General features: G+C 61.6%; 1 protein-coding gene across 1 annotated transcript; it reads right to left on the minus strand.

The window, feature by feature from the left end:
* Positions 1–1511: 1511 nt before the first annotated feature.
* On the minus strand, positions 1512–23432 carry QRICH2 (glutamine rich 2; the record flags this gene model as incomplete). The annotated part of the gene is made up of 25 exons (XM_081108990.1): positions 1512–1711; positions 3032–3160; positions 3439–3526; positions 4145–4289; positions 4914–5117; positions 5702–5803; positions 6003–6068; positions 6548–6669; positions 6787–6951; positions 7125–7199; positions 7307–7429; positions 8351–8605; positions 8769–8883; positions 9337–9434; positions 10753–10838; positions 11850–12206; positions 12377–12549; positions 12922–13085; positions 13176–13295; positions 13818–14014; positions 14142–14268; positions 19264–19371; positions 19704–19763; positions 21791–21883; positions 22005–23432. 25 exons carry the CDS (start codon positions 23430–23432, stop codon positions 1542–1544), a joined length of 4770 nt encoding a protein of 1589 aa, XP_080965116.1. The 3' UTR covers positions 1512–1541.

The following is a 23432-nucleotide window of genomic DNA, read 5'->3' on the forward strand; positions in this document are numbered from 1 at the left end:
TGGGAGGGGAGCCGGTGCAGCCGCCCCTGTGCCCCCATGTGATCCTGCCCTTTGAGGCTGGGTTTGTCCTTTCAGTTTTGTTTCCTGGTTGGAAACCCCTGAGGCTCCTCCCACGGGCACCCCTGCAGCTGCCCACCTGTGCTTTCCAGGCAGGGGGGACAGCCCCTGCGCCTGGGGTGGTCCTGCTGGGACTTCTGCCCCCACGTGGCCCTGCCTGGCCGCCTGGGGAGTGTCACCCTTGTCCTGTGGGGGGCGGGGGGAGGCCTGTCCCTGTGGCTGCCCCTCCCTCCCAGGCTGGCGAGTGGATTCTAGGCCAGGGACCTGCTTTTCTTAGCGAGGGCGAGAGAAACAGGATCCCAGCAGGAGCGGGGGCTGGCCTGCTCACCTGCCTACGGGGCAAGGGTGCTGGCGTGGGGGTGCCCACCAGACTGCCCCTCCCACCATCAAGCCTGAGTGTCCCTCATTCCTTAGAGATGAATGGCGTCCCCGCAGACGGGATTGAGGGGGAGCCCCTGCGGGGGGGGGGGGGGGGGGAGGAGCACCTGCCTTTCCCGTGACACCTCGCAGCCCCGCCCTCCCTGCCCACAGGGGTGGGGACTGGGGAGAAACCCTTTTCTGGGCTGTTTCCTGCCACACTTTCCTGTGAGGCTGTCAACCCTCCCCTCACACCCTAAAGCAGGCCTCTGGCCCCCAGGTTGCTTTCCCATGGGGGGTGGGAGAGGGACTGGGGGTGGGGGATCCCCACCTTTGAGGAGGGAGCCAATGAGAACAGACTGAGGCACAGACCTGCTGCAGTGACTTGAGAGTCCTTGGGGGGGGGGGGGGCAGCTCTGCCTTGTCCCTGGGGTGAGGGGGCGGGGCCTGGTCCTGTGTAGTTGCTGCACCAAGTGCACGCCTGCTCCTGTCCCCCCACCTGCCCAGATCTTTAGCTCAGGGACCCAGCACTGAGCCCTCTTGCCTGTTGGGGCAAGGGGACAAGAGCAAGGGAGCTTCAAGGGCGGGGGCAGGAGGGGGGGCCTCCGGGACCCCCTTTTCTCTCTCTCGGGGTTGGGAGGAGAAGGGAGGAGAACGGCCCAGCCCGAGCAGCCCCTGCTCTGAGCCTCCTGCCCCCGTGGGGTAAGCTGAGCGCCTCAAACAGAAACCTTGCCAGGTGGCTGGTGGCAGTGCTCCCGGGCTCTGCGCCAGTAGCTGGGCACTGCCCTGAGCCCGCTGCAGGAGAGCAGGGGCAGCTGCCACCCTCACCTTTGCTCCGAGGTACAACTTGCTCCCCGACACCGTGCGTCCGACAGGAAGGCAGGGCCGTGGCAGGGACGGCAGCGGCCCGTCCAGCCCTGGTCAGGGGAGAGCTGTTCCGCCCGCTCCCTCGGAGGACGGCTCCGTCTGGGGGGCACTGGCCTGATTCTCACGCTACAAGCCAGACGCCCTCTCCCGGAGGTCTGCCGCCTGGGCCGGGGAGCCGTCTGGAGGCACCTGGCCCCCGGCACCTTCCGAGCCAGGACAGGGAAGCCAGCTTCTCCCGAAACATTTATTTATAGCTCTGCTCAGTGAGCAGAGGGGGTCCTGGGCCCCCGGGTGGGCTCCTCCATGCCCTCCCCGGGGGGCATGTCCATGTGCATCGCCATCCCGCTGGGGCTAGGCGAGTGGCCCGCATTCGGCTGGGAGAGGCGCCCCTGCGAGGAGACCGGTCGGTCTGTGTGTTGCCGAGAAGTAGCTGCAAGACAGGAGGGGCTGAGGGCTCTGCCTCGCTCCCCGCGGCCCCGCGGCCCCGCAGCCCCTGCTGCACAGGGGACAAGTGCTGGAGGGCCCTGCCCTGGGCCGGGGCAGTCCGAACGGGAGCCCCGAAGCAAAGCTCCTTTATCATCGCCGAGTGGAAACCACACCCGCCCCACCAGGCCGAGAGCCCCACTTCGGTCACGTTTCCTGGTGAACGGGCTGTTTAGGCCATAATCACACCTGAGCAGGGATGTCTGAGGACGCCCCTCCCTCCCTCCTGCTCCCGTGACATTTCGAGTGCCCTTGCTGTAGACAGTGGGGTGCCAGGGAGAAGGGAGTGCAGTACCCCCAAGAAAACTGCCACAGACCGCGCTCTGTCCACCTCTGAGCCCCCTCTCGCAGCCTCGTACCTGGGCCGGAGCCTGGGCCGGGCCCCCCGCGCTGCTGCTTCCCAGCGGGGCCTCGGGCCTGGGTCCTCAGTGTAGGTGAGGCTAGCAGGGCCCTCCCCTAACGCGGCCCGAGGACTCAATTGTTCCCACGTGTAAAGCTCCACCGGGCGGCCCGTGAGCTGAGCAGCCCTCAGTGCAGGCCGGTGCCCTGACCGCCGGCAGCTGCCTCGCTTCCTCCGGCCGCTCCCGGGGCTGGGCCTGCAGAGGCGTCGCAGCGCACAGGCCTGGGGCCCTGACCTCCAGCTTCTGCAAGTGCCGTGGGTCCGAAACCTCGGGGGCGGGGGGCACGCCTCTCCTTGGGTTCCCTGGGGCCCCACCCAGCGGCACGAGCGCAGTGCCCGTCAGTGACGGGGAAACAGGCCGAGAGGTGCTGGAAAGCGACCGGCTCCGGGCTCCGGGCCGGCGCCCTTCCTGGCCCCGAGTCTGGCCTCACTCGGGAGGCCCTGAGCCCCCCGCTTTCCGGGCAGGACTGAGCCCCACACGCGGACAGCGGAGATTTCCAGCAAACCTTCCGAGCTGGGGGCCAGGAGGCCTCGCAGGCTGGAGCAGACGGAAGGGTCCTTGGGGCCGTGTCATGCCCTGGGCGCAAGGGCCGCCACACAGCCTGTGAGCGCGCGTGGGCAGGGGCGGACTGGGGCCTGGAGCCAGAGTCTTGGGCTGCGACCCTGTCCGTTTCCTCTGAAATGGGGCCTTTCATAGCCTCTGCCCCGCAGACGAGTCCACCCCGCACTCAGTGGCCATGCGTTTTTCTCTTCTCCTCCAGGCCCCGCCCTCAGCTCCCGGCCCTGCCTCTCCCGGGGAAACCGGGCATCTCCCAGCCATTCGCAGGAGAGGGCCTGGCGGGAGGGCTCCGCCCAGAGGGCAGCTACCTGAAGTGCCGCCAACCATCATGTTGGCGCTCTGAGGCCGCAAGGGCAGCGGGCTGCTGTCGCCGAGGGCCGGCGGCCGGTGCGCGTGGGACCGGGATGGCTTCATCTTGTGCTTGTTGTTCCCGGCGCCTGGTGGGGACAGTGGAGAGAAAGGTCCCTTCTCAGACACGACAGAGCTCCGTGGGCACTCGGGGATGGGGAGGGCTGCGGGCCGCTGGGCACAGCCAGCCCGAGAGACAGGGCCCGCGTGCTGGCTCAGAGCTGGGGCTTTGGGGGACGGAGTGTTTGGAGACGGAGGTAGAGGAGGCAGCCAGGGGCCAGGCCTCGAGTGCCTGGCCTTCCAGGAGCGGCGCCATCCTGGGGGCTGAGGCGTAGCCTACAGGCGGCTGGGCCTCCTGGACACTCACTGTCTTTGTTCGGGATGCCTGGCAGCCTCATGTCCATCCGTCCCTTGTAAATATGTCCATCCAGGCCCAAGATGTCCACTTCGTGGTGCTGGGGAGGTGAGCGGGGGCGTCACCACGTGGCGCACAGAGGTTTCCCTCTGGCCCTGTCTCCTCGCGGCCTGGGCGCGGCCCGCGGTCCTCCCGACTCCAGTGCCCACCGAGCTCAGCGCCCTCGCGGGGCTCCGGGGAGCACCAGGCAGATGGACAGGGAAAGGAGGTGGAGGTGCCACTGTTCTCAGGGCCCCTCTGGAGGCCTTGTGCCAGGTGGTGGGTGGCCAGGATGGCATTCTTTTCCCCGCCAAGGTTAAGAACCTGAGGCTTTAACTGGGTCTAAGAAACTGCCTCGCCCTAGCTGGTGTGGCTCAGTGGATAGATGGGCCTGCGGACTGAAGGGTCCCAGGTTCGATTCCGGTCAGGGCACACACTCGGGTTGTGGGCTCGATCCCCAGTAGGGGGCGTGTAGGAGGCAGCCGATCGATGATTCTCATCATTAACGTTTCTCCCTCTCCCTTCCTCTCTGAAATCAATAAAAATATATTTTAAAAAAAGAAAAAGAAGCTGCCTCCAGGCCGAGGGCAGGATGAAGTGCCCTCGGTGGGTCTCCAGAGGACTGGGGGCCCGGGGCCATGCGCCCCCCCCCCCCCCCGCCGCTCGGGCAGCGCCCCACCTTCCCGGCGACCTGGCTGTCCTCGGGGAGCAGTCCCTGCGGCAGGTGCTGCAGGCGGGTGCGGCGGTAGGGGTAGGTGAGGGTGTGGCTGCCCCCGCAGTGCCGCGACACTGTGGCGAAGCTGTAGTCCGTCATCTCCGACACCCTGTGAGGAGGACAGCAAGGGACGGAGCGGGTGACCTCGGGGGGCCTGCCAGAGGGAGGGGGCAGCTGTCCTCAGGGGTCTCTGGGGCCAGGGCAGCGCAAGGGGCAGACAGGCGGGTGCGTGAGCAGAGCCACCTCCTGGCCAGCCATCGTGAGGACCACACTCTCTCTCACACTCACTCTCACTCACACTCACACTCTCATATGCACACTCACACTCACACATACACTCACACTCACACACAGACTCTCACACAGACACACACACACGCACACACACACACTCTCACACACACTATTTTCTGTTAATCCTCACCCAAGGATATTTTTCCATTGATTTTTAGAGAGAGTGGAAGGGAGGGGGAGAGACACACCAATGTGAGTGAGACACATCGACTGGCTGCCTCCCGCACACACCATGACCAGGGAAGGGGATCGAGCCTGCCACCGAGTACCTGCCCTTGACTGGAGTGGAACCTGAGACCCTGCAGTCTGTGGGCTGACACTAACCACTGAGCACACCCGCCAGGGCCACCCCCACACACACACACCCTCCCCCCACAGGGCCTTCCCAGCGGCGGGCTGAGGCGTTCCCACGCAGGGCTCGGCCTGCACCCCGTCCTACCGCTTGCAGCAGGGGGAGCCCAGGCACTGGGCCTGCAGCAGTTCGTGGATCATCTGGCTGCTGGCCTTGACCGAGCCCCCGTAGAGGAACTGCACCTTCTCAATGTCCATCAGCATCTTGGAGTGCATGGTGCGCAGGCGCCCCACGCTCCGCTCCATCGGCGCCAGGTCGGCCCGCGGGAAGGCGAGGTTGCCCAGCTTGAGGCTGCAGGTGTGAGCAGAAAGGGGGGTGAGGCGGCCGCACAGGCCGGACCCCGTGCCCAGGCCGGAGTCCACGCCCGGCTCCGCAGGACTCGGGTGGGCAGGAGCCCTTTCCGCCGTCCCCAAGGGACCACGCCCAGGCTTGCCAGGGAAGGCTTGCTGAGGGGGGCCGGGCAGGAGAGCCCCCCGGAGAGAAGCCAGCTCCTCCAGCCAGCCCGGGGGCCTAGGCCCCTCAGCACAGTTTGAAACCCCCCTTTCCCCTGAGCCCCATCCCCAGGAGGTGGAAAGGCCGCAGGGAGGGGCACGAGGTCCAGAGGCGCCCTGAGCGGCCTCTCGCCGAGTGATGCCAAGCCCCGGCTGAGGCACTGGAGGGTCTGGGAACGGGGGTGAGGAGGGAAGGTGCCGGCAGCCTTGGCGAGGTCCCCCCGGACTCCGAAGGCAGGTGTGACTGGTCCTGCCTCTTCTGCCTGCCCCATTCTTGTCCTGGGAGAGCTGGTGCCAGCTCAGAGGCGACCCTGGTGAGGGGGAGCCCGCATGGCTGTCTGTCCTGCCTCCCCGCACAGCCCTGCCCACGACTCCCCCGCGTACTTGCGGCTCTGCTGCCGGACCTGCTCCAGCTCAAAGACGGTGTAGGGGCGGGTGGAGCGGTGCCCGGGCAGGCTGGGCCCCACGGGCGTGGTGGGGAGGACCCTGGCGGGGCAGAGGGAAGGGAGGGTCGAGTGTGAGAAATCCCATCCTCCCGTCCCCCACCCCCTCCCCACGGGCCTCCTGCCCCCGGAGCCCTGCTGGGGGTGGGGCGAGGACCAGGCGGGCAGCAGGCCAGGCAGACAGGAGTGGGCCCACGAGGGAGGGGGGCAGGGAGTGGGGCCGACCAGGCGTGGGCACTCACTGTCCGGTCACGGCTGTCTCCAGGGGACGGTCACAGGACAGGCAGTGGAAATGTGCCAGGAGCTGCCTGTGGGAGGGGACCCGTGAGGGTGGGAGCGGAGGTGGAGAGCCCCTCCAGGCAGGCGGGAAGCTCGGCCCACCCACAGGCCCCGGCCTGGAGGCCCGTCCTGTCCCTGCTCCCCAGACTCACCCCCTCCCAGACATGCCCCCTCTTGGTGCGGCCCGCACCCACCTGTCCTCACCCACGCGGCCCTAAGGGGCGCTGTGTGAGCCTCGGGCGCCCCCTGGCGGTCAGTCATGGAAACGCTGTGGGCCAGGCGGCCATGGGCCAGGTTCCCCGCCCCCCTTGCGTGCTCTCACCTCTGGGGGCTGGGGACTCCCTCCCATGGCCCCAGAGTCTCAGCCTCACTCCCCTCCTTCTTCACTGTCCTATGGGGTGGCCTCAGCCCTAAAACACCGTCACTCCTGCTGGGGGGCGGTCGCTGCGCGGTGGGAGCCGATCGTCCAGGGAACCCCAGCCGCCATCTCCAGCCCCGTGGAGCTCACCGCCGCATGCCGGCCGCCTCGTCCGCCTGGTAGAGCGGGGAGCGCTCCTTGAGCTGCTGCCGCAAGGACTTCCACCGATCCTCCAGCAGCTGCTTCACGGGGTCCAGCTCCAGGCGGTCCAGCTGCAGGCGGGGGGGGGGGGGGGACCCGGTGAGCCCTCAGGCGGCAGGTGGGGGCTCTGCGGGCCGGAGAGGTGGCCTTGCCCTAGTCCAGGGGCCCTGGAGCCTCGCTGCCCTCACCTTGCTGTCCATCTCGGTCAGGAGCCGGTCCAGCATCTTCTGCCAGTCCCGCTCCTGCCCGCTCATCTTGGCCACCAGCTCCTGCATCATGTGGTTCAGCTGCTCCGTGGTGGCATCAAACTGCATGCGGCTCACTTTGGCCTCCAGAGCACTCTTGTCGGCCTTCTGCCCGGAGAGAGGAGGAGGCCGCCCGATGGGAGAGGGCCGTGGAGGGCCCCCTGAGCTGTCACCCTGATGCTGAGCCTAAATCCTCCCCCTCCCTCCCCCCCCCCCCCCCCGCCGGGCTCCCCTCCACCTCTGACCTCCCAGGCAGGAGGGCCCGGCAGCCTGGCCCTTACCACGTCAATCTCCATCTCCAGGTGCCCCCTGTTGACCTTTTCCTTCTCCAGCTTCTCCAGACCCTGGTACAACACCTGGGGGGCCGCGGGAGGGAGAATGAGGAGCGAGGAGCTGACGGGCAGGGGTGGCTGGAGTCACGCCGCACACACGCGGCCCCCCCCCCGCCCCCCGCAGCGCTCACGTCGATGTCCTTCTGCTTCTGCCGGTGGTCCTCGATGAGGTTGCCGGTGATGAGGTTGAGCTTCTCGCAGTCGCCCTGCACCTGCAGGATGGCGCTCTGCACGTGGCCCAGCAGCTCCTCGTCCTGCGGCGGGAGGGACCAGGGCCGCTCACTGAGGCGGCTGGGGCTCCCCAGGGCCGTCCTGCTGCCCCCGAGAAGTTGACCCTTAAAACATCACCCAGCAGGCAGGTGTGGCTCAGTGGTTGATCATCGACCTATGAACTGGGAGGTCACGGTTCGGTGGCCAGTCAGGCACATGCCAGGTTGCGGGCCTGACCCCCAGTGGGGGGCGTGCAGGAGGCAGCCGATCCATGATTCTCTCTCATCATTGATGTTTCTATTTCTCTCTCCCTTTCCTTTCCCCTCTGAAATCAGTACAAATATATTAAAAACAAAACAACATCACCCAGCGGATTGGCCAACCTCCAACCCGCTGGTTGTCTCCACAATGTCCCCCCGACAGCGGGCGGCTCCCACGCTTTCTCTGTGACACCACCCACCCCCCCGACAGAGACTCAGCCCTGCCTCCTTGGGGGGCCTAGTCGGCCAGTGGGGTGATCAGTAGAGCTGACCGAGGCTCAGAGGGGTGAGCTGCCCTGCGGCCCCGAGCGTCAGCATGTGGGCTACAGCCTCCCCGCCTGCCCGGGGCTGACCAGAAGCCCAGGATCCAGGAGGCAGGAGGCAGGGCCTCATGCCTGTCCCCACCCGCCAGCAAGCCTGCCCTTTGGAGGGAAGTGGGAAGGGGCCTGGGGGGGAGAGTGGGTGCTTCCTGAAGCTGAGCCGGTGCCCCCACAGCTTGTGGGGGGCCCTGCTCCACCCACATCCAGCTGTGCCCTCCCAGCCCACGGCCCCGCCTCCCCAGCACTACTCGCTGGCACCCTGTGGGAGGACCGGGACTTTTGTGGGGTCCATCATGGAAAACTAGGCCGAGGGACTCTATCCGCCACTCCCCGCGCGGAGCATCTGCCCGGGCCCTGTGCGGCTGCCCAGGGAGCCGCGGCTCACCTGTCTCTGGAGCTTGGCTTTCTTGGACGGCCGCGAGGCAGCCAGGCTGGTGACCATGTGCTGGAGCTGCTCGTAGCGCTGCACCAGCGTGCTGACCTGGTGGCTCAGGTCCAGGCTGCAGGCCGGGCAGGTGGCCTTGGGGTCAATCTGGCCAGGGATCAAGGTGACTGGGGGCTTCCGCGGGGCCATGCTCATGGTCAGCAGCGTGGACGACGAGGCCAGCATGTTCTCGATGATCGTCCTGAGCTTGTCCAACTGGGTGCGGGCGAGAAGGCAGGCGCAAGGCAGTGAGCGAGGCACGGCCACACACACACACACACACACACACACACACACACACACACGGAGTGGGAATGGAGGGGGACAGCCGATTCTGAGAAGGGCCTTGGTCCCTGTGCTGAGAGCGTGGCCTCCTCACCTGGTTCTGCAGGTAAAGGGAGGCCTCAGAGACCGAGTGCTCCATGTTGACCTTGCCCTGCTCCTGGCTCTCCCTCAGGTCGGACAGCTCCTTCTCGATGTCGTTCACGCTGACTCTGTGGCACAAGGGACGGCCTGGCTCACCACCAGCCCCAGTGCTGGGCCCGGCCCCCAGGGATGGAGGGGGATGGACCAGGGCCTGGTCCCAGCTTGGCTGGGAGCCCGCAGCCCTGCTGTGCCAGCCGTGGTGCCCAGTGCGCTGTGGCAGGCGGGGCCTGGCCCTGCAGAGAGGGCCCTAGTGAGCACTCCCTTCCAGCTCCCCCTGGGACAGTCGAAGGAGCTCTTTTTTGGGAGGCGGAGGGTGGGGGGGGGGGGGGCGTGGAGGTAACACTTCCAAGTCCTGATGCTACGCTGTTTCAGGAACTTGGGAAACTCCCACCAGCAGCTTGCACTAGATGTGGGCAACCGGAAGAACAGACACGACCCAGGCCAGAGACAGGGTGTGGGCCAACCAGGCTGGCTCCCAGCTGCTCGGCTGAGAGCAGGGTCTGCCGGGGCAGGGCATTTACCTGAGGAGACCCAGCTGAAAGCTCAGCTGGCCAGCTGCCACCTCCTTCCCCACTTCTGGCAGCCCTCCGCCCTCCAGGAACCTCTGTATCTTGTCCAGCTACAAATCCAATGGAAGAGGCGGGTCAGGCAGGCCGGGCTCTAGCTCCTGCAGGTGCCTGCAGCCTTCACGAGCCCCTCCCCCCGTCCCTGACCCTAATCCAACTTGCTGACAAAAGCCAAGGTTCCTTCCTGACACCCCTCCCTCCCTCCCTCGTTCTCCCCTCCCTCCTTCCCTCCCTCCCTCGTTCTCCCCCTCCCTCCCTCCCTCCTTGGCCTCCCTCCCTCTCTTCCTTCCTCCCACCCTCTCTCCATCCCATGATGCAGACCAGTGGTCGACAAACTCATTAGTCAACAGAGCCAAATATCAACAGGACAACGATTGAAATTTCTTTTGAGAGCCAAATTTTTTAAACTTAAACTATATAGGTAGGTACATTGTTATTAACTTAATTAGGGTACTCCTAAGGCTTAGGAAGAGCCACACTCAAGGGGCCAAAGAGCCGCAGTTTGCTGACCACTGAGTAGACAGTCTTCAGTAAGAAGACAATTAAAGCCCTGGCTGGTGTTGCTCAGTGGATAGAGCGTTGACCTGCAAACTGAAGGGTCCTGGGTTTGATTCCAGTCAAGGGCACGTACCTCGGTTGCGGGCTCGATCCCTGGCCCTGGTCAGGGCGCATGCAGGAGGCAACCAATCAATGTGTGTCTATCACATCGATGCTACTCTCTCTCTCTCTCTCTGTCCCTCTCCCTTCTATTCTCTCTAAAAATCAATGGAAAAATATCCTCTAATGACGACTATATATATGTTAAAAAAAGACAGCTAAAGCCCTAGTTGGTTTGTCTCAGTGGATAGAGCGTCAGGCCATGTACTGAAGGGTGCAGGTTCAATTCCCATCAAGGGCACGTACCTCAGCTCCTGGGCCCTGCTTGGGGCGAGTGTGGGAGGCAACCAATTGATGTCTCTCCCACATGGATGTCTCCCCTCTGTCTCTCCCCTCTGTCTCTCCCTTCCACTCTCTTTGGAAATCAATGCAAAAATATCCTTGGGTGAGGATAAAAAAAAAGATGACAACTGAAGACCCGGTAGCCCTCGCCATGACCACTGCCCCCGGCAGTCCCACACACACTGGGTCCCAGCGCTGCGCCCGCGGGCTGGCCTGGCCTTCACTGGCAATGGCCGCGCGAGAGAACGGGCTCAGCTAAACCCCAGCTTCGAGCACCAGGTTTTCCCCCAGGAAGGGACCGCGGCAATGTCTGAGCCGCATTCCCCGCCTGATGGGCTGGTAGCGATGGGTCACAGGACTGCCGGCCATCCACGCGCAACGGGCAGGGGGCGCGCTGGTGCCAAGGCCGGGCAGCAGCCCTCCCTCACTCACTTTTGCTTTTTCCTGCCGAACCTCTTTGGTCAGGGTCTTGATGGCCTTCAGCTGCTCCTGCAGGTCTGGTGGGATGGTCTTTTGGACTATGGGAAATGGGCGCTCAGAGTCCGAAGGCTTAGATCCCCACTTCCAGCACCCCTGCCCCGGAGTGAAGTTACCCCAGAGAACGCAGGACTGGGGGGCGGGGGGGGGGAGGGAAGAAAGGAGACAGGAGTGTCCGCAGCCCAGAAAAAATCCACCGAAGGCTTAACATCCTATGGGGCTTTGGGACCACTGCCCATAGTTTGCACCCAACTCCAAAATCTCCATTATTCTCTGGACCCAGAGCTGCGAATAGACAAAGGTTACGTTTGCTTCTTCAACATTCTCCCCTCTGACCCCCACCCGATGCTGTTGGCTTCCTTTGCCCCAACATTTCCCCAGCTGCTCTCCAGAGAGCCTGGCAGAGGCACAGCCCGCCTCATTCCTGCCCGGAGGCTCCTTCACATCTTTCAGACCCTAGAGCAGGGAAGCAGGGGTGGGCAAACTTTTTGACTCGAGGGCCACAATGGGTTCTTAAACTGGACCGGAGGGCCGGAACAAAAGCATGGATGGAGTGTTTGTGTGAACTAATATAAATTCAAAGTAAACATCATTACATAAAAGGGTACGGTCTCTTTTTTTTTTTTTTTTTAGTTTTATTCATTTCAAACGGGGCGGATCCGGCCCGCGGGCCGTAGTTTGCCCACAGCTGCCCTAAAGGCTCCAGGAGGGGCGGGGATTGTCCGGCCTGCGGGCTGCACAAGGCCTGAGAAATCATTTGGTCTGGCCCTGCCAAGGCCTTAGAGGTGAGCTAATTAAATGTTTGCAGGCTAGTGTTTAAGTTGATAATTCTGTATGGCCCACAAATGATATTATAAATAGCCAAATGGCCCTTGGCAGAAAAGAAAGGTTCCCCACCCCCTGCTCTAGGGGAACCCAGAATGGCTAAAAGCAGACATTCTATTTTCGGGGATTCGGGCAGAAGAGCAGCCGCCGGGGGGAAAAGGTGGGGAAAAGGATGAAATCAACTTAGAATGAAGACGTGGTCTCTCCTCCACGCAGGTGTTACCCACCCATCATCGCAAGCAGGTACTGGATCTTCTCCAAGTCGGTTTCGCCAGCTTTCTGCGCATCCAGGGTCCTCAGGTTCTCCTTGAGCTCTGTGTAGAGGCCGATGAGCTCTCCCATCAGGCGGAATGTCTCCACTGCGCTGGGGAAGCTAGAAGCCACTTTCTCCAGGGAATCGAGTTTCTTAGACTCCATAGAACTCGGTTCTTGTGAGACTTGCCTGGATTCGCCAAGGGAGTCCGTACTCTGAACCGAGGGGACATTTGGACTTGCGGGAGGCTGAGTATACCCACTACGTTGGCCTGGGTCGACACCCGAGTACCTTGGGCTGTAAGGGCCAGGATACGTGAGGCCACTTGGGTCTAGGACAGAGGATGGACGGTCACGCTGATCTTGGTGAGGCGATGCCCAATGCTGCTGCTCGCCCACGCCGGGGGTGAATGGCATCGCACCACCCCGGTCTGTGCCTCGCTGAGAAGGGTCTGTTGGTACCAAACCCTCCTGGTCCATACTAGGCGACACCCAACCTTGCCTGGAGAGGCGTGGTGACACCTGACCATGTTGATCTCTGCCAGGAGGTGCCAGGCCGTGCTGATCTGGGCGTGGAGAGCCATGAGGCTCCGCGCCTGATGGTACCAAGCCTTCGCGATCAGCACCAAGCTGATCTGTTCCTGGTTCCACTGAACCCTGCTGATCGATATCAGGCTGCGTGGAACCAGGTGGATACGCACCCGGCTGTACAAAACCAGGTGGATACGCACCCGGCTGTGCCAAATCATGCTGATCAACTCCAGGTGGGACCAAACCAGGCTGACCTGCACCAGGTGGGACCAAACCAGGCTGACCTGCACCAGGTGGGACCAAACCAGGCTGACCTACACCAGGTGGGACCAAACCAGGCTGACCTGCCACACCAGGTGGGACCAAACCAGGCTGACCTGCCACACCAGGCTGCATGAAACCATGTGGATATGTACCGGGCTGGACCAAACCATGTGGATAGACGCCAGGTTGAGCCAAACTATATGGATATGCACCTGGCTGTACAAAACCAGGTGGATATTGACCAGCCTGTACCAAACCACGTTGATCAACTCCAGGTGGGACAAAACCAGGCTGGCCTGCACCAGGTGGGATAAAACCAGGCTGACCTGCACCAGGTGGGACCAAACCAGGCTGGCCTGCACCAGGTGGGACCAAACCAGGCTGGCCTGCACCAGGTGGGACCAAACCAGGCTGACCTGCACCAGGTGGGACAAAACCAGGCTGACCTGCACCAGGTGGGACCAAACCAGGCTGGCCTGCACCAGGTGGGACCAAACCAGGCTGACCTGCACCAGGTGGGACAAAACCAGGCTGGCCTGCACCAGGTGGGACAAAACCAGGCTGGCCTGCACCAGGTGGGACAAAACCACGCTGGTCCATTCCAGGTGAGACCAAGCCAGGCTGACCTGCACCAGGTTGAAGCACACCGTACTGCAGTGCGCCTGGTTGTATGAAGCCAGGCGTTTCCAAACCGGGCTGTACAAAACCTTGCTGATCTCTTAAAGGTGGAACCAATCCTTGTTGATCCATGCCAAATATTGGCAATCCGTGCTCATCTGTGCCAATGGGTCCCACACCACTCCCGTCCATCGCAGGCCGCTCCATGGCACGTTGGTCCGGGCCAGGAAATCTCACCCCGTACTGCTGTGCGCCAGGCGGAACCATACCAGGCTGTGCGGGACCAGGGAGTCCCCATCCTTGCTGATCTCTGGCAGGTACCCACGGTGGCATCACATTCTGCTGAACCAAGCCAGGTGGCACCGGTCCCTGTTCCTCCGTTCCAGGTGGCATCAGGCCCGGCCTGAAGGGGAGGCCATATGGGTAAGCGCTAGGAGGTTGAACCTCAAGCTGATCCAGGCCAGGTGGCCCTGGCCCTAGTTGGTCTGGCCTGGCGTCCATGACTTGGCCCGGGCTGGGGGTCATCCCGCCATGAGCATCAGGGTGCGTGAGAGGATGCTGGTCTGGGGGTAAGTCCTGCGGGACGGGGCCAGGGTGTGCATCTCGTTCATCTCTTCTCGGACCTGCTGTGCTGGGCCACGCTCCAGGCCTGTGCTGATCGGCGTCAGTTCTGAACTGGGGCCCAGGGAGGGGATGGGGCTTTGCCAGCCCGGCTTCATCACGGCCCCTATCAGGAAACCCAGGAGCAGAGGGCAGTTTTTGTTCCCCTTCGGAGGGGTGTCCGGATCCGCCTGGTCCCGGCAAGGTCCGATCTGGGCCCAAACCACCAGCGGAATCCAGAGCCCGGTCAGCACCTGGGTACACGGTGGAGGGTGCACTTGGACCCACGTTGCGCGGGGCGGCAGGCGGTTTCCCTTTGTGCTTAAGACTTGCTGGCGTAGACTCTATGCCCTGGTTGAGGAGGAAGGAAGGAAGCAGAGACTACAAGTAAGAACGCGTCAGGCTTGGCGGTGGGGAGTCTGGGGTATCTGAGTGGGACAGCCTAAGGCCCTTGGCGGGGGAAGACCCTCTGGGCCCCAAAACTAAGCTGGACACAGAGAATTTGACACTTTTTTAAAATCCTCACCCGAGGTGATGTGGATACGTTCATTGATTTGAGAGAGAGAGAGAGAGAGAGGAAAAGAGAAACAGCGATTGGTTGCCTCCCCTCCTGTGGGCGCCCTGACCAGGATCGAACCCAAACCGGCAACCTAGGCCTGTGCCCTGATCAGGACTCGAACCCATGGCATTTCGGGGTACAGGACGACACGCCAACAAACGGAGCCACACCGGCCAGGGCAGAATTGGACGCTCTTGAAGGATAAGGTCTCCAGGTGGTTGAGAATCTGTACATTTGCAGATGGCATCATAATATGTAACTTCCCTCATAAAAGACAGGGGAGCTCTGGCCAGCGTGGCTCAGTTGGTTGGAGCGCCGTCCAGTGCACCGAAAGGTCTCCGGTTTGATTCCTGGTCCGGACACATACCCAGGATTAATAAAGAGAGGGGTTCACAGAAAAGTACAAGCGATCCATGCCAACTCTCGCAGAGGCTACAGGGAAAGAGCATGAGGACGCCCTGGCCGGTCTGGCTCAGTGGATAGAGCGTTGGCCTGCAGACTGAAGGGTCCCAGGTTCAATTCTGGCTAAGGGCACATGCCCAGGTTTCAGGCTTGATCCCCAGGAGGGGGCGTGCAGGAGGCAGCCAATCAATGATTCCCTCTCATCATTGATCTCTCTCTCTCTCCCCCTCTCCCTCCCTCTCTAAAATCAATAAAATAGATATTTTTTAAAAATTAAAATATGAAGTCTGCCCCGTGATTGGCCCATTGCTGATGGTAGAAGGATACACTGTGGGGCAACTAAACCGCCTAAAGAAGGAGACGCAAGGAGATGGCTCAGGAGGTCCGCGGGGGGTCCTCCTCGGGTGTCCACAGCGAAACGACCAGCACGCACACGTGAGGAGACTCCCCGAGGCTGCGGGGACGGTCCCCAGACTCCGGTCGGGGTGGGAGCAGTGCCTGCTTCTACCCGTCAGTTTGGGAGAAACTCCAAATTCAGGGGCAGAGTCCCCGGGAAGGTGGGGCCTTGGAAGTGGGGAACAGTCAGCTCTACACTGACCACTGCTGGGGAAAGAACTTGAAAACATACAGAGAGAGAGAGAGAGAGAGAGAGAGAGAGAGAGAGAGAGAGAGAGAGAGAGAGGGAGGGACGGGGGAGGGAGGGAGGGAGGAAGGAGTAAAAGAATAAATAAAAAAAAATACAGGGAAAGGAACAGCAAGGGAATTCAAGTGGCACAGAGGGGAGGAATGGAGGAGCAGAAAAGACAAGATATAGAAAACAAATGGCGTTCCCAGGCAGGGCCCATGCCCAGGTCATGGGCTGATCAACGTTTCTCATCACTGATGTTTTCCTCTCTCTCTCTCCCTCTCCCTCCCCTCTCTGAAATCAATAAAAATATATTTTAAAAAAAGAAGAGTCGTCACCACCCGCCTGCTGAAACCCGTAATTGACCTTAAAAACGCCTCCTTTGGAAACCCCCATTTCATAGGCATGCGAAGGGCCCCGCCGGCCACGCAAGAGAAGATGGTGTCCGGCGAGCGGTACTGGCTCACCCGCACGCGGTGAGGCGGCCCGGCTGCGGCCGGCCTGTCACCTGAGCTCATCCTCTTGCTGCTCAAAATCAGGCAGCGTTGCTATCGATTCTCATTTGCTCCTGGAGTCACTCAGGACCAGGAGCAACTGTCAAAACACCGACACCCTGAGCTCTGGGAGGCGTGACGCTGCCACAGGACTCACGTGGGTGCTTCCTCGTAGGTCTGGCACCCCTTCTGCTGGCACCCCGAGAAAACGCGTGCTCACTCACAGCACACGGCAGTGGTAAAACAGCTTGCGCCTTTTTTTTTTTTTTTTTGTGGTTTTTAGAGAGAGTGGGAGAGAGAGGGAGAGACAGAGAGAAGTATCGACGTGAGAGAAACACACAGATTGGTTGCCTCCTGCAGGAGCCCCGGCCAGGGCCTGGGCCGGGAGGAGTCTGCAACCGAGGCACATGCGCTTGACGGGAATCGAACCCAGGACCCTCTGGTCCACAGGCCGATGTTCTATCCGCTGAGCCAAACCGGCGAGGGCAAACAGCTTGCACTTTAAACAGGGCTATATAAATGTCTAGTCACTGTTGTGCACCTGAAATGCATGCTGTGTGGCAACTATAATTGAAAAATCTAAAAAATGTATATTTTAAACAGCGAACGCAGAAGCCGCCTCTCCTAGCCACGCCCCTCCAGTGCTTTCTGATGGTGCCTTCCTCTAAAGATGGGCCCAGAATCCAGAAAACAGTCTTGGGGACTAGCGGGGTGTCTTCTGGACCCAGTCAATATTTGTCGCACCCCAGGTGGCCACTTGGTGGCGCCCAAGGGTCCCCTCTCTTCCCGTTGGGCGGGTCGGCCTATCTGCAGAACCCTTTCTGAGGAACCCAGATGCACAAAGCCAGGAGAAGGGAAATGTCAAGACCAAAAGGACAGCAGAGCCCTGCCTGGTGCCGCTCAGGGGCCAGAGTCTTGGGTTCAATTCCCGGTCGGAGCACATGCCCAGGTTGCCGGTTCGGTCCCCAGTCGGGGCCCGTGCATAGCAACGGGCTGTTTCTCTCACATCCATGTTTCTCTCTCTCTCTCTCCCTCTCCATCCCTCTCTTTCTAGAATCAATGGAAACCATCGAGTGAGGATTAAAAATAAAAATCGGGGGTGGGGGTGTGGGTGTGGGGCGCCATTTGCAAATGCCCATTCTGTTCAGGGAAGCGAGGCTGGGGATTCGAACGGCTCCCTGTGAGCGTTTCCCCGAGTGTAAGAGTCACCATGAGCAAGGGGTCCCTCAAGAGGTTTCATTTCCAGGGGTGGCTGCCACCTTCGCCCACTAAGAGTGAAGGGACCCGGGCATTTCAGGGCAGACTGAAGATGAGCCCAAGAACGCTGCAGGAGGAAACCAGGTGCCACCGTCCATCCAGCCAGCTGGCCACGCGCCAAGACCCGGGCCACCCACAGGCAGTGCTGGTGGGGCCCGTGAGAACCGACCTCCCCCCTGCGTCGCTGACAGGGCTCTAACCTGGAGCCACACCCACGCGAGGCGACTGGCCCAAAGCCAGCCAAGTCACACATGCACTGCCACCTCCGGGAATGTGCCCTGGGGTGTATGCACGCGTGTGAATGTCACACGGAGCACCTGGTCATAAAATTGGGGGGAAAGTTAGAATACCCGTAACAGGAGACTGTGAAATAAATTATGAACATCCACATACTGGAACCCTGTGCGATGGTAAAAAGGGAGAGCCGGGCCGGTGTGGCACAGTTGGTTGAGCATCAAACCAGGAGCCAAGAGGTCGCAGGATCGATTCCCAGTCAGGGCATATGCCTGGGTTTCAGGCTCAATCCCCAGTGAGGGGCGTGCAGGAGGTAGTTATTGATGCTTCTATCTCTCCCTTCCTCATTCTCCAAAAATCAATTCATATATATATATTAGAGGCCTGGTGATCAAAATTTTGTACACTCGGGAGGGTCCCTCAGCCCGGCCTGTGCCTTCTCACAGTCTGGGATCTCTCAGGGGATGACCACCTGCTGGCTTAGGCCTGCTCCCCGGGGGATTGGGCCTAAGCTGACAGTCGGACATTCCTCTGGCAGCCCGGGAGCCCTCGGGGGATGTCCACTTGCCAGCGGGGAGCAGGCCTAAACTGCAGTTGGACATCCTTAGTGCTGCTGAGGAGGCTGGAGAGGCTCCCACCACCACCGCTGTACTGGCAGCCATCAGCCTGGCTTGTGACTGAGCAGAGCTCCCCCTGTGGGAGCGCACTGACCACCAGGGGGCAACTCCTGCATTGAGCATCTGCCCCCTGGTGGTCAGTGTGTGTCATAGTGACCAGTGATTCCCAGTCACTCTGCTGTTAGGGTCAATTTGCATATTACCCTTTTATTACATAGGATAGAGGCCTGGTGCATGGGTGGGGGCCGGCTGGTTTGCCCTGAAGGGTGTCCTGGATCAGGGTGGGGGTCCCGCTGGGGTGCCTGGCCAGCCTGGGTAAGGGGCTGAGGGCCGTTTTCAGACTGGACACACCCCCTTAGGGGGGGTCCCCACTGGGGTGCCTAGCCAGCCTGGGTGAGGGGTTGAGGATCGTTTTCAGGCTGGCCAAACCCCCTTCAGGGAGGGGGGTTCTGCTGGGGTGCCTGGCCAGCCTGGGTGAGTGGCTGATGGCTGTTTGCAGGCTGGCCACAGCCCCTTCAGGGTGGGGGTCCCCACTGGGGTGTCTGGCCAGCCTGGGTGACGGGCTGATGGCTGTTTGCAGGCTGGCCACTGCTCCCAGCCACCCAAGCTCCCAGTGGAGGCTGGCTGGAAGCAGGTATTTGGGATTTATTTAGCTTCTATAATTGAAACTTTGTTGCCTTTTGCGGAGGCCACAGCCAGTCGGGAAGCTTGGCTTCCTCCATCACCAGGGCAACCAAGCCTCCAGCTTGCTCCAGCTCTGAGGCTGCTGGCCGCCATCTTGGTTGGGTTCATCTGCATATAGTCGCTCTGATTGGCTGGTGGGTGTGGCTTGGGTGTATCGAAGGTATGGTTAATTAGCATCTTTGTCTTTTATTAGTGTAGATATAAATTTTTTTAAGGGAGAGGTTGCCTAGCTGGTGTGGCTCAGCGATTGAGCATCGACCCAGGAACCAAGAGGTCTCTGGTTCGATTCCCAGTCAGGGCACATGCCTGGGTTTCAGGCTCAATACCCAATAGGGGGCATGTAGGAGGCAGCCAGATCGATGCTTCTCTCTCATTAATGTTTCTCTCTACCCCTCTCCCTTTCCCTCTAAAAATACATACATACATACATACATACATAAAAAGGGAGAGATGTGGGAGAACCCACTGAGCCCGTTGCCCAGCCCCTGCCCATGTGGGCACCACCTGTGAGGCCTTCCAGCCATCAGTAATCGCCTGCTCCAGCTCCTCCCAGGTGACCATGGTGAGTTCTTCTCCAGGAGTCATCATAGTCATCTTCCGACAGAGGGGTTCCTGAGGGCACAGATAACATGGGTGCGCCTGTGCACACACACCCAGCTGAATCCGGCGGTCTCAGGGACAGAGCCGAGCTCACAGGACCAGCGGCTCCTTCCACCGCCCTGGCTCCAGGAGAAGTTCCTGGGCCCTGGGCTGCTGGCTTCCTGTCCCCTCTGGGCCCTGATGGAGACTGGGCAGCCATGGAAAGGATCCCTTCAGAGGCAGAGGGCGTACACATCATCCCCGCTCAGAGGGACACAGACATCCAGGGCGGGGGTCTGGGGGAGCCCAAGAGATGGGGCCAGGCTGTGGGCACCCCTCCTCCCCCACCCCCTCACGGACATTACCAGGAGTTCCTCCCAGTTTTTGACTGTCTTCTCTACTTCCTCAACCCGTTGCAGGAATTCCTGGAAGAAGAGTGCAGAGGTGGCAGGTCAAAGCAGGCGCTCCTGTGGGCCCCCCCGACCCCCAATCCTCGCAGGGAAGAGGAGCAGAGGGAAGACAGAGGTGGGTAAGCCAACAAGAACGGGACACGGGGTGGGGCGGGGCGGGTGGGAGTAGGGACAGATGTACCAGGAGCAAAGGCTACTGCTGGGATGGGAGCCTGTGGTCCAGGATCCACCTCAGACAAACCACTGAGGAGACACTGCCTCCAAGGGCGAGGGTAGCGAGGACTTCGCTGCTTAAAAGCAAACTGCCGCCCGCCCTGCCTTGCTTGGCTCAGTGGAAAGAGCAGTGGCCGGTGGCCTGAAGGGTCCCAGGTTGGGTTCCCATCAAGGGCACACGCCCGGGTGATGGGCCCGATCCCCAGTGGGGTGCGGAGAGCGGCTACAGCGTTTGGACAGGTCCAAGCCTTGGACTAACGAGAAGGCACGGTCCTCTCGTGGCAAAGCCACGTGCGAGTCCCAGGTTGGAGGGCAAAGCCCTCCCAGCACAATGACAGCCAGAGGCCGTGGCTGTGAGCTTGACCTTATGGGCCGAACCTGTGGGCCCACGTGGCTGAGTGATGTGGGCTGCGGGAGGTGCAGCAAGGAAACAAAGCTTGACCAGGTGCCTGTCATTGAGTAGGTTTGAAACCGCCGAGAACGTTGTAAACATCCTGACGTCGCCTTTACTTTGCCTCCTGGAGTCTGGCTATAAAATAGACTCGGCTTGCAGGCTGTGGCGAGTGCCTGAGAGAGTGCAATGTCGCACGGAGCCCCGGCTTTATTCTCTTGTCTGTCTTCTCCATCCTTCACTGCCCCCTCTCAGGTTCACCCCTGGCTGTGCAGGCAAGGCACGTAGGGGGTGTGCAGGAGGCAGCCAATCAATGATTCTCTCTCATCACTGATGTTTCTTTCTCTCCCTTCCTCTCTGAAATCAATAAAAATATATTTTTAAAAATAAATAAATGCAAACTGCCGAAGCTTGTAACTTCGGCAAACATCCATCATCTAAGATTCTAAGAGTAAATAAAAAGCCTTTTCTCTAAACACCAAAACCATAAAACCATATAAACACCACACTTTCAAAAGCAAAGCTTTTGTCCTAGCCGGTTTGGCTCAGTGGATAGAGTGCTGGCCTGTGGAGCAAAGGGTCCTGGTTCAATTCTGGTCAAGGGCACATGTCTGGATTACTGGCCGACCCCTGGTGTGGGGTGTGCAGGAGGCAGCCGATCTATGATTCTTTCTCATCATTGATGTTTCTCTCCATTCCTCTCTGAAATCAATAAAAATATATCTTTTAAAAGATTATTAAATATTATTTTTAAAAAGCAAAGCTTCCCACAACAAAAATGAGCACCGCTGGGGTCTCAAGGCTTAGAATGACCCAGGCGGGCAAAAAGGCTTCTGGGCGGAGTCCCCCGCGGGGCCTGCCCCCCTGCCCCCCCCCCCCCCCCCCCCCCCCCCGGCTTCCGCCTCTGAGCCCTCCCTCGCCACCGCCTGTCTTGGCCGGGTCCCTGGTCAGCTCTGGTCCCCTCTGGAGGCCTCGAGGGCAGAGGCAGGAGCCGGGACAGGTCAGCACCTGGGGAGGGCCTGCGCGTCTTGCTCCAATGAAAGCGTTGCTGCGCCTGCGGTTGGGCGTTGGGGGCTGAAGGGGTGACCCCAGAACGCTCTCCATCCCTGCCCCCCTCTTCCGGAACTGAGCTTTGTCTCTCAGTACCGACCACCTTATCTATTTGTGAATCCTCACCCGAGGATTTTTTTTCTTCATTGATTTTTAGAGAGAGTGGAAGGGAGAGGGAGAGACACACACCGAGGTACCTGCCGGTGACTGGGATTGAACCTGGAACCCTTCAGTCCGAGGGCCGACACTCTATCCACTGAGCCAAACCGGCTTCCCTCTGGGTGGCTTCGGGATCCTTGGGTGTCTGATGAGCGGTGGGTGAGCGTCCCTGAAAAGGGGCGGGGAAGGGGGCTGCGAGAGACGGGGTGGGGGTCCCCGCCGCCCTCACCATCGGGTTGAACTCTGGCAACTCCTGCGCCCTTGCATGGTCTTTCTTCAAGATTTTCACCTCCTCCACGATCTGCTGGAGCAGCTCCATGACCTGCAAGGCGAGTGGGGGCCACATGGGTGGGGCTGCACGAGGCTTGGCACCGCCCCCACGTGATGGCGGTCAGCTCGGCCTGAGCCCGAGAGCGGATTGGAGGAGGCCGGTATGCTCTCACCTGGGGACCTTCCTTCCACAATTTCATTAACCCTCGCGTCTTCTCGGGCATCTGCTTGGCCATCCCAGGCACGGTCGTGGCCATCTCCGGAGTGGGCGGGGCCACCCCCGGCGCAGGCGCGACCAACCCCGGCGTGGGCACGGCCACCCCCAGCGGAGGCTTTGTTGTCTCGGGCTTCGCCTTGCCCATCCCGGGCACCGCCTTGCCCGTCCCCGGCACAAGCTTGGTCTTCGGGAGCGCGCCCTTCTCGGTGATGGGCGCGCCCTTCTCGGTGATGGGCGCGCCCTTCTCCATGGTGGGCGCGCCCTGCTCGGCCATGGACGCGCCTCTCTCGGTGATGGACGCGCCCCTCTCGGTGATGGACGCGCCCCTCTCGGCCATGAGCGCGCCCCTCTCGGCAATGGACGCGCCCCTGTCGGTCATGGACGCGCCCCTCTCGGCAATGGACGCGCCCCTCTCGGCAATGGACGCGCCCCTCTCGGCGATGGACGTGCCCCTCTCGGCCATGAGCGCGCCCTGCTCGGTGATGGACGCGCCCCTCTCGGCCATGAGCGCGCCCTGCTCGGTGATGGACGCGCCCCTCTCGGCCATGAGCGCGCCCTGCTCGGTCATGGGCGCGCCCCTCCCGGCCATGAGCGCGCCCTGCTCGGTCATGGGCGCGCCCCTCCCGGCCATGAGCGCGCCCTGCTCGGTCATGGGCGCGCCCCTCTCGGCCATGAGCGCGCCCTGCTCGGTCATGGGCGCGCCCCTCTCGGCCATGAGCGCGCCCTGCTCGGTCATGGGCGCGCCCCTCTCGGCCATGAGCGCGCCCTGCTCGGTCATGAGCGCGCCCTTCTCGGTGATGGACGCTCCCGGCTCAATGATGAGCGGGGTCCTCACAGCACCGAACCCCTCGGCCAAGCTAAAGGCTTTCGCCTGCTCTTCTAGCCACTCCGAGGTCTCGGAGTCCATCCCACCGACCAGAGTGGTGAAGTACTGGATGTGAGACAGCACGCCCTGCATCTGGCTGTCCATGGTCTTTAACTGCCGGTCGAGGTCCTGGACCTGCCCGCCCAGGTTCTGGACCTGCCCGCCCAGGTTCTGGACCTGCCCGCCCAGGTTCTGGACCTGCCCGTCCAGGTTCTGGACCTGCCCGCCCAGGCCCTTCATCTGGCTCTCCAGCACCACGGACGGAACCCTGGTCACGCTGCTCCTTCGCCTCTCCTTGGACACAGCGACCTGCGGGGTGCTGAGCGAGAGCCGCGTGGTCGCCGAGAGCCTCCGCTCAGACAGGGGCTGGTAGTCCACCCGGGTGTCCTGCATGTTGAGGTTCTTGAGCAGGGCCACGAGGAGCGTGTGGAGAGCATTGAAGTTGACGGCACCCACCTCCGGAGTGCCGATGGCCAGGTCGGCCAGCTCCCGGAGGGAGACCACGCCTGCGGGCGGCAT

Source organism: Myotis nattereri (assembly GCF_964212035.1).
Source record: "Myotis nattereri genome assembly, chromosome: 16".
Lineage (NCBI taxonomy): Eukaryota > Metazoa > Chordata > Mammalia > Chiroptera > Vespertilionidae > Myotis > Myotis nattereri.